The sequence below is a fragment of the Anarhichas minor genome, unplaced genomic scaffold (genome assembly GCF_050575085.1).
Source record: "Anarhichas minor isolate MPS153535 unplaced genomic scaffold, ASM5057508v1 ptg000012l, whole genome shotgun sequence".
Lineage (NCBI taxonomy): Eukaryota > Metazoa > Chordata > Actinopteri > Perciformes > Anarhichadidae > Anarhichas > Anarhichas minor.
In genome coordinates this window covers 6,092,443-6,103,065 of record NW_027466458.1, presented here as the reverse complement: position 1 = coordinate 6,103,065, position 10,623 = coordinate 6,092,443, and the positions used below count along the sequence as shown (strand labels likewise).

The window sequence follows — 10,623 nt, the reverse complement described above, 5'->3', positions numbered from 1 at the left end:
GTCAGCAGGATGTGGAAAACCTTGATGCCTCTTAGGACGATGAAACTTGAAACACCAAATGCTTTATGGCGCATCAGAAATTCTTCCTATTAGGAAAATAAAACAGGATTTTGAAGCCTTTTTGTTTGATCAAGTGTAAGTAACTCCATGAATCAGCTTTTCATGGAGACTATATGACAATAATATCAAGTATATCTTACTTAAAGCGATAAATCAAGATCAGCTGAGTGTTCTTGTTAAAATACTTTAAGTATCTGCTGTTGTGGAGGCCATTCGTGTTAATGGCCGTTCCTCTGTCTGTCATGCTTGAATAGGCAGTAGTAGTTCTCATGGTTATTTCTATAGATGAATGAAAATGTGATTTATTTAACTTGTGTTTTTGTACTTAATGGTTCCCTTTTGATCTGATTAAAAAAATCTGATGAGAAGATCTAAGTAAAGGAAACTGAGGGAAAATGATGAAAATGTAAGAAAAGTGAAAATAAGTTCTGAGCTTGGAGAGGTGGTCTTATATCAGACGTCATACGTATATATGCGCACACACACACACACACACACCACACATATACTGACATAGATCAGGAAGTGTTCTGTCACTCCGATTGCGCTGATTCTGCAGACTCCTGCTACTGCTGCTGTCTGCCTCCGTTCACACAGCAGCTGCATCAGGAAGGAGGTATGACTATCATCTGATGCACCTGCTGAAGATCTCTGCCCTCCTGGACCAACACATGGACACACACACACCCAGACAGCATGGGCTCCAGACTGAAGTGAGTTAATCTGTTCATTTATATGCTCGACTCCCATCATCGCTCTGCCCGTCAGTCTGTTCTTGTGGTTTTTATTACTTCCTCTCACAACTGCACAGGAAGTTTCCTGCAGCAACTCTGTTGCCCTTTGTGTGAGTTGCCATTCACTTCATGGTAGGCCTGGAAATGTTCATCTTTGTTTGTTGCGTATGAATAAGTTCCGAATATTTTAATGTAATCACACTTAACCAGTGGTGGAAGAAATACTCAGATATTTTGTTCAAGTAAAAGTAGCAATACAGTGTAGAAATACTTATTTACAAATAAAAGCTATTAGCATCAATGTATACTTAAAGTACCAAAAGTACTCGTTATGCAGAATGGCCCATTTCAGAATAATATACATAAAGTATAATCTAAAATTGTATAATAATTATTGAAGCAACATTTACCTCTGGGAGGTAGTGGAGTAGAAGTAGCATCAATAAATTAAATTTCATTCCATCACTGCATGTAACTCTCTTTCTGTAGGTACACCTGTCTCTAATAGATGGACCACTGTCTACCTTTGTCTTCATCAGCACACCTGTTGTTTCATAACATCCTGAGAGTGAAATCTCCTCGGTTTTGTGAAATGATGATTTGAGTAATATGATAAATGTTGGGCAGATTCACTGGAGTGTCTCAGCATTGATGTGAGCATGTTTTGGTCAGTTTTCCATGGAGGTAGAATCTCACATGAGCGCTCCGTCTCTTTCCTGTCAGACAAAACCCCGAGCGAACCTTCTACTGGTTCTTTGAAGCAACTTGCCCCGTAGCCAGAGACAAAGGTGAGTGGGCCAATGTAGTATTGCCAATTTCTGTGATTCCCAGCTTGTGTTTCAGCCTCTATGGAGTACTATAACTTGTGTTGTCTGCTATGGAACTGTTTACATGTGCAGAGTAATTTGTCAGCAACAGAGAAGTTGATAAATATTTGTTCCTCAAATTCTTCCCCTGACTTTATTCACCTTCTTCTTGTCATTTTCCGAGTTCTGATAAACTACACCTGAGTGCCAACTAACATCTGAAATTTGTTTCAAACTTAAAAAGCAACACAAATTCATTTGTGTGATGAAATAATACGTTGATCAGACTTTCTGTATATGAAGGTGTTTCTCCTGAGCTGAGTTGCTCATACTTCCTGTCATGTGATCAGAAAAACCACATAGCGTGTCTTGTCACACTAGAACCAGATCGTAGCGTGTTGTGGTGATCTGATGGACTGAGCAGCTGCATGTGAGCTGAAGGGGTTAACAGTACTAAATACCTTATTTATTGAATTGAACATTTATTTAATTTCCCCATTTTCAATGATTTGTCTTCCTTCTATTTCACTCATTGTTGCCGTGTAGAACCCACTTTGTACATATAGTGTGTTTGGAGCATTGGCCATGATGTCCTTTGATTCATTCTTTTCATTGTTATAGATCCCGGTGTACTGTTTCAGTTTCCGGAGGACTTCAGTGATGAGGTAGCCGCTCGTGTCCCCTGCTTCTGGAAAGCTTTAATATTTGTGCATGTATTGTCAAGCTAAAATGATTGCTGTGGCTTCTTTTTGGATAGCGGTGTGGCTATTGGGATTGCAATGTTGGCTGGTCTGTGGGCCGGTCAGGCCTCCACTTTGGTTCAGACTAAAATATCACAGCAGCTATTAAGACAAGATACGATGAGATGGAACGTTATTTCTCCCGAGGGTAATTGTTTTGCATCAGTTGCAGAAAGTTGGAAAGAGTGCAAATATCAAGAGTTCAAACATGTTAATAATGGTGCAAGTATTTAAATATCAACACGTATATCCAAAATTCACTAAATCCAATATAGATTATAATGATAATATAAGATTAATACAGTGATTATGTCCAGGACGTTGCATGTAATGTCCAACATTTGCAGCTATGAGTGAAATGTGAACTATTGGACGAATTGCAATGACATTTGGTACAGACGCATCCCATTCATGATGAATTGTAATAACTTTCGTGATCTTCTGATATTTCATATAGTGGCAACATATTTATAATTATATAATTTTGATTTGTCCAACGCTTTGGTTTATGACCAAATCATTGGTGTATAAAGAGAATTGAAAATGGCGTTGAAGGCTCAAATTTAATTCCAATACAAGTCGCTCAGTTGCCAAAATGGCTCGGAAAAAAATGGGATTATCCTAACTATTAACTTTGTGACTAAAATAAGCTCTATTTAATGGTTCGTACCGGGAAGCTGATTCACCTAAAACAATTATCGGCTGAGTTACGTCTCTTCCCCTATTTAAATCTTAGTGTTGAGTCTTTTTGGGTCCAATTGTATCACCTGACAGACCTGGAAGTTGTAATTTCAGGTTTTTCTACGAATATTTGCTTCAAATATCATTTTTTTACCTTGGAGCTTGGACCTGGACCAAATACCTGCAAAACAACTGACCTTCCCTCAAATGTGTATTGTGGTTAATGCTAATTAGATACGATTGTACCTGCTGAACATTAACATTGTCATCGTGAACATGTTGCCAGTGTTGTGCCTATAAGCACAGGCCCACAGAGCCATCAGCGTTGCTGTAGACTTTTAGACTTGTTATCAGATTTTTCACATTTCATTTGACACAATTTCATCTCATTCCAGGAATCTTTTCAAACATTACCCAGGTTCTGCTTCCCGTATGACATACAGAGGTGAGTATAAACTCCAGTTTACATTTCTGGTCTGTATTTTTTATACATGTCCACCTCTCACGTCATTCGTCTGCACAGAGCGAGGGAGGGAGTGGCCGTGCAGCACTTTACTTTTGTTTTGACCGACCTTGAGGGATGCCAGCGGTTTGGCTTTTGCCGGCTCACCAACAACACAAACACCTGCCTTTGCATACTCAGGTATTTGTGTGAGGGGGGGTATTGAAAGAGTAACTCTCATGCCTTTAACATCACGATGAAAACCCTTTTTAATCAATTTGATTACAGTTATCTTCCATGGTTTGAAGTGTTTTACAAACTTCTCAACAACTTGGCCGATTACCTCACAAAAGGACAGGTGAGGTTCCAGTGTGTGTACTCTGTCTTCTCCTCTGTGTTTGAGTATTATTAACCTAACGCCCGTCATGTCCTCAACAGACCAATGAGACCAAAGCGCTGCTGGCTGCCCTCTACAAGCAGCCCTTACCACCAGCAGCTGGATCTGTCACTCTGCAGATGGTAAATCTCTAATTATCCAGTGAGAAGCAGGTGTCACACTTCACTTTACGGCTGTTTTCTGTCCGTGGTTAGCCTGTTGTGTTTTTTTCTGAGGGAGAGCAGCTATTGGTCAGCACAGAGGTGTCCCATCCTGTTGGACACCCAAAGGGACAAGAGGGGGTGAGTCCCACAGGGGTTCATGTGGTCTGGAATAACTGCTGAGCAGATACAGACTAACTCCTGCTGGAAAACGTTGGCTGTCTGTGCTTGATGGCTAAACCGGATGTGTGCGGACTAAAACCTTGTCACCCACCCCTCTAATCAAATGTTTTAATCAAACGTAACACGATTTGCACTAACGTCTGCCATTCATTGTGACTGTTGAGTGTATGCATCCATAACAAATAACCCGTGTTCAAATCAAATGAAATCAAAGCTGCAGCTGGTCGTATCTTGTGGATTTTTACATTTCAAGAGTTTCATTCCAAAGTAATAAATCCTCCGTGTGTTTCTCACGCCACATTTCTACGGTGTGAGAATAGATAATATTGATTAAAGTCGTTTTCGATATAGTTTCAGTGCTGGTTGTTTTGGTAACAGCAAGTCTGGTTTAATTCTGGGAATTCTTTGTATTTTTATTATCAGTAAGTTGATACAGCTCTGATACAGTGTAAAGAGAGTGAAGGTTTTTAAATCTGGTGCGGGAATGGCGGACTCCACCACTAACAATGAAAACGTCTATAGAGAGAGGTCATTACTGATTGTAAATACATTGAATGGCTATTGCAGAACAAATACCCACAGTTAATACCATCAAACATGTGCTTGGATGTCACGTAAATCTTAAGGATTATAACGTAATGGTTGTGTTGCAGTAAGACATTAGCTGACACAATAGTTTGCATCTAACAAAAGCATTATTTAATGGATAGAGAATTTTGGAATGAAACCGTAAGTCTGATCCTGTAACCTGTAATGCACACATGAGTGTATGATGTTGAAGCCAACTGAAAGCAAAAAAGCACGTTCATTAAATTCCCCCCGTTCTCTTATTCATGGATTGTTTCTTTCTTTGTTTTGACCAGGTTCCATACTTCATTGCTCCAGACCCCAGAAGTCTCCCTTCCATCCCTGAAAATGTGAGTATGGAGGACTAAACTACACCCTGGGTGTATATCCTATAGAGCGGGTGGAGTTTTGTCCACTTTGCCCATTCAAACCGATATGTGTGTGTCTGTGGATTCACCAGAGGAACTTGACAGAGCTGATTGTGGCGGTAGATGTGGGCAACCTGCTCCAGCTCTATGCCAGCATGCTGTTTGAGAGACGCATCCTCATCTTTGCCAGCAAACTCAGCACCGTAAGACACACATTTGTGTTCTTCTATTTTTACAGGACTTTATTTACGTTTTTGTCTAAGATGCATGTTCACTCTCTGGAAACTCACCTTAACCTGCAACCGTATTTAGCGGAATGCAACTACTTGGAAACCGAACTCAGTGCAGCTAAAATGATCTCCATTATTCTACCTTGAAGTCACAAATTGGGCACCATATGTGGCCTATGGCCGACCACACAGACAGACTTGAGTGTCCTGTGTGTTGTTGTCTGAAACAGTCGTCCGTTTTTGTGTTGTGTGTAGCTGACGTCTTGCGTGCACGCACTCAGTGCTGTGTTATACCCCATGTACTGGCAACACATCTTCATCCCTGTGCTGCCACCTCACCTACTGGATTACTGCTGGTAAGAAGTCTGTCTGTCTGTTTGTATCTGTCTGTCTGTCTATTCTGTCTGTCGGTCTGCAATAGATTCACCCTTTTTTATTTGGTTACAGTGCACCTATGCCTTACCTAATAGGGGTCCACACCAGTCTATCTGAGGTAAACTACCGAATAAAACCGTCTACAGTTACTCAAGCAATATAAAACCGGTTAATCTACCAGGTTTGTCCCCACAAACTGACGGACCAACACATCACGGTGTGTCTCTGTGTCTGTCTCACAGAGGGTGAGGAGTCGTGGGTTGGAGGAAGTCGTCATTTTGAATGTGGACACAAACACTCTGGAAAGCCCCTTTGACGACCTGAAAAGGATCCCTTCAGATGTGGTAATAAATCGCCTATTGTAATAGAAATGAATACCGATGTAATGTACTCCTGTTTGTGTTTACGCCACGTCTGTAGAACCGTGAAGATTAAAAAACATTTGACTCATAACAGACTTAAAAACACGTGATATGAACACAGTCAGGGGCCTTTTCTCCTCCTCTTCACATGTTTTCTGTCCCTCTATACCGTCACCGATCTAACCAAGGCTAAATGACAAAATGTTTATCACCTGTAGCACATTTTGCATTTCAACGTTATGTTTTCTTACTCGAATGGTGTTGTCTTCATCATTGTCGCTGAGCTGGAGTAGCAGTTGCTCTTGATTCATATCACAGATATAAATGTACACATGTCTCCAGTTGTCCGGGCTGAAGGCCTGTTTGAAGCGTCAGGCCGTGTCTCCCGGCTGTGGCGTCTCGAGGGCCTTCCTGAAAGCTCAGGCTCTGCTGTTTGGAGGCTACAGGGACGCGCTGCAGGGTCAAAAGGTCAATCACTCAAAAGGCTTATTATTTCTTATAATAAAAATTAAAACCGTAGGGTAAATGATTCATAGTTTGTAATTTCTATTTGGTCATTTCTAAAGACACCTCTTCATTCCTATGTGTATTTTTGGGACTCATTCTTCTCTTTTGTTGTACCTATCTCCATATCTCTCCTTGCAGGAGGGTGAGATGTGGTTCAGTGAGGAGCTGTTTCTAGATCACAAGTCTGCCAGCATGAGGCAGTTCCTACAGAGTGCCATTCATTTACAGTCCTTCAAACAGGTACGCGCTGTGCTCGGTATTATTTACTGCCCTCTGCTGGACAGATACTGCAATTATAACACCGGAGAGGAGCCTGTTGAGCAAAGCGTTACAGTAAAGTGAAATGTCAACAAATGTCTCTGACGTCCTTTGATGCAGATGCATAGAATTACTGATAAATGAGTTGTGAGGTCAGTTGGACTAAGTCGTACTCATGTTAAAGATGAGGTATTTTAATCAAATAATATTTAAGAAATGATCAAACATTAGTTTTGTTTTGAAGTTCATCGATGGCCGCCTGGATATTCTGAACAAAGAGAAGGAACCAGATGATCTCTTTGAGGAGGAGATCTTTAAGTGTGAAACAGCTGCAGGTGCGTGTGTGCGTGTGTGCATATGTGTGAGTGTGTGTGTGAGTGTGAGTGTGAGTTTGAGTGTGATTTCACATTGCTCACTTATCACCCATCCTCTTGTGTTTCTGTCCGTTTAAAGGAAGAAGCAAATCCTATCAACAGTTAGTTGGTAATTTAAAGGTAAGCTCTTTTCATCTTTAATGAAACCGTTTGAAGTTGGTTCCCGTCTTGGTGAAAAGTGCAACACAAATGCAGTTGTGCTTTTGACAGAAAGGGGGAGGAGCGCTGATCTTTAACATGAAGTCCAAAGCAAACATGAGGGTGAGTACAAGCCACGGTGTTTTTGCTGGGAGGTTGGTCTGCATCACCAAAACAACTCTATTCATGATGACTTAATCTCTCCCAGGCCAAAGGTCTCACCAAGTCTGGTTTGAAAAACCTGCTGATGCACAAGGTGGGTCAGCGTTCATGATGGTACAAATGAATCTAGTTATTTTGTGGTTTTACTATAATAATCCATATCCATGTGTGTGTGTGTGTGTGTGATTCAGGCCCACAATGAAGAACACGCCCTTCAGAGAGGAGGATCTGTGTCGCACCGCCGTGCCCAATCTGACTGCTTGCAGAACCGCCTGCCAATCACACAACACTTTGGGAGGGTGAGATCTGTTGCAATCTATTTTTATTAATATTCTATAACACTGCAACAGATACCATCCACACATGTCTTCCTCATCACTGATCTTCTCCTTTTATTGCTCCATTTCCATCCCTTTGCTGTGTTATGCTGTTTTGCCTCATGTCAGTCTCGTCCCCGTCGGCCTGTTTCCAAACTGACGGCTCCCGGAGACGAGGAAGACATGCAGGACACTGGAGACGCATGGGCTGGGTGAGAGTCAGAGACGAGCTGAGAGATGGAGAAATGTGGAATACCCCTGGAAAAACATAAGAATAAGCAGCGAGTATTTTCTCCCTTGCGCCATTCCCGTTTCTTATCCCTGTGTTTCAGAGCTGTGTCTGAGCCTGCGGTTGATCCTGACTCTGAGCTCCAGAAGGATGAAGAAGAGGGGGAAGATTCACTGCTGTGTGACCCGGAGGAGATGGATCTGCTGGGGGAGATCTTTGACACGCTCAGCTCCCGGAGCTCCCACGAACGAGGCCTGCTGTATGGGACACGCAGCCTGGATCTGTTTGGACCGGACAGCCATGACTATATCACAAAGGTAAGGAGATGAGGAGCTCTCACACACACACACACACACACACACATGAAGGTCATTTCTGGTCTTACATTGGCTGTTGTTTCCCAGGGCCGTTTTACAGCCAACCCAAGCCAGGAGAGCCTGTCTCTGTCCATCAGTGGCAGTGGCAGCCTCCACAGCTGGAATCTGGAAACCACAGAGGAGTTGTCAGACCTGACGGAAGACTCTGATTGGCTGTGCCTGGACACCAGCGTACCAGAGGAGGAGGGGACAGACAGTCGGCTGGCAGTGTGTGAAGTGAGAGAGCAAGAAATCAGAGGGAGGGAGGTCCGAGAAGAACAGGAAGAAGTGAAGGTAGCAATAAACGGGAACCAAGAAGAAGAAATAGACGACGGAAATAACTTTGGGGAAGTGAGGTTAGAGGAAGAGACCAAGAAGGCGGGTCAAGAAAAGAGAGTGAGTTTAGGAGAGGACACTTTAAAAGAAATGGCTGAGGAGCTAAAGGATGAACAGTTGAGAGAAAATAGGGAGTACGAGCAAAATCAGAATGAGGAGGTAGCTGATGAGCGAGAGATAGAAAAAGGAACAAGTGAAATGCAGATAAATGAAGCAAGAGAAGAAGAGGGGAAAGATGAGCAGGAGGAGAAGATTAAAGAGGTGACTTTAAACAAACTTATACAACTGAATCCCCATCACCCCAACCCTGAGGAGGACAATCTGAAACCCACAGATTCTCCTGGCCCTCGGAGTCTCATCGTTGACCCTGAACCTCCAGCAGCTCAGGACAAAAGGAGTGAAGAAGAGGTAAAGAAAGAGGAGCAGGAGATGAGACAGACCCCCTGTCCTCCTAAAGTGCTCCCTCCTGTAGCACGCTTCCAGTCTCAGGACAGCCGGGGCTCTCAGGTGAAGTCCGGGACCAAGGAGCTGGCTGAACCTGGGAGACTTGGCAACACGCTTTGGAGCAGGGAGAAAGCACAAACGCAGCCGCCATGTGACTCAAATACATCGGAGGAGAAAAAACGCTCAGAGGGGCATGAATGTGAAGACCCGCCTCTCATCAAAGTGTCTGAACTGAAGAAGCGATTTGAAGCTTAGAGGATGAGGCTGGCGACATTTTAGTTTTTCTTGTCCTGTCTGTCCCTTACATATTGTAAAGTGGGTCACAAATATACAGTCATTTCCTAAAACAGCTGGGCACTGCAGCGTCAAGCAAATGTTACACACACTGGAGTGAAAGGTGCGTTTGTTAGGGACTGTCATCAGCCACAGATTTGGTGCACTGGTGAGTATTTACAGCAGTGGAGTCAAAATAAACCAGTGTTCATTTTAATGAAGCATTTAACAGTGTGGCTCACTGATGTGTTTTCATGACATATGGCACATTGCCAATATTTAGCAAGTATTTGAACTGATTTGTTTGTCTGAATATTGTATACTTGATGGAATAACTTGTGAATTGCACTTATTAGGGCAATTCGGCAGCATGGTTGAATTAAATAAGTTCTCCAACAGTGAGGACAACTAATGTTTTGCATATTGTCTACTGTATGATGGCCCATTCATCACTGACACCTGAATATTTGTCTGCTAGTGTGTGAGAGAGAAATGCTCCATCAGCTAAAACTGACAAATGAAGATAAGTATTGCATTTTTTTGGTAAGCCGTCACACAGAATCTGAATAACTTAAAACCCAATAAAGTAAACATTTTGAACATCTAACATCCGTTCAATGACTCCAATGATCCAGGACGAGGGAGAGAAAGGGGCGTGCACATTCCTGATTTATTAACAAAACACCTTGTGTACAATACATACTGATCTTTATTTATTTTAGAAATTGAACTTCTCAGAGCGTGACATAAAAGTGCATTACAGTCAGTGTTTTAATCAATATCCTTCAGTACTGGAAATCGTGTAAAACAATTTGTTTTATATATAAATACACAGAACACACAGTAGAGTAAAAATATAGTAACCTCTGTACAAATACAAAATATACTTAAGCTCATGTTCCTTATGTGGCAGAATAAAAATGAGTTATTTTAATAAGCGAACACCATAAACACTCAAATGACATATTTCCTCTTTTCTTGCAGTGATAGAATTGACTGATCAGTGCATTTGTTGGCACCAAAATTTAAAAGGTGCAGCGCAAACAGTGTTGAGTGTGTCTCTAGAGTTTCTGGTGCACAAGACAAACACAGATCATCCCGGCAACGTCAGAGAAACGGGAGGTATCCATCCGCAGGTTCACAC

The 10,623-nt window shown here is 42.2% G+C and overlaps 1 protein-coding gene across 2 annotated transcripts; it reads left to right on the top strand.

The window, feature by feature from the left end:
* The first annotated feature begins 588 nt into the window (after positions 1 to 588).
* dennd1c (DENN domain containing 1C) lies at positions 589 to 10,086 on the top strand. Of its 2 annotated transcripts, XM_076090439.1 has the most exons (23): positions 589 to 773; positions 1,518 to 1,582; positions 2,222 to 2,265; positions 3,417 to 3,466; positions 3,545 to 3,664; positions 3,752 to 3,821; positions 3,902 to 3,982; positions 4,076 to 4,141; positions 5,047 to 5,100; positions 5,211 to 5,321; positions 5,604 to 5,704; positions 5,796 to 5,841; positions 5,966 to 6,067; positions 6,428 to 6,553; positions 6,731 to 6,832; positions 7,095 to 7,185; positions 7,304 to 7,344; positions 7,435 to 7,485; positions 7,571 to 7,618; positions 7,716 to 7,823; positions 7,971 to 8,053; positions 8,174 to 8,387; positions 8,475 to 10,086. In XM_076090439.1, exons 1-23 carry the CDS (start codon positions 757 to 759, stop codon positions 9,459 to 9,461), a joined length of 2,778 nt encoding a protein of 925 aa, XP_075946554.1. In that variant the 5' UTR covers positions 589 to 756; the 3' UTR covers positions 9,462 to 10,086. The 2 variants fall into 2 exon arrangements, with proteins under 2 accessions (XP_075946554.1, XP_075946555.1); XM_076090440.1 differs by lacking the exon at positions 4,076 to 4,141.
* Positions 10,087 to 10,623: the final 537 nt, after the last annotated feature.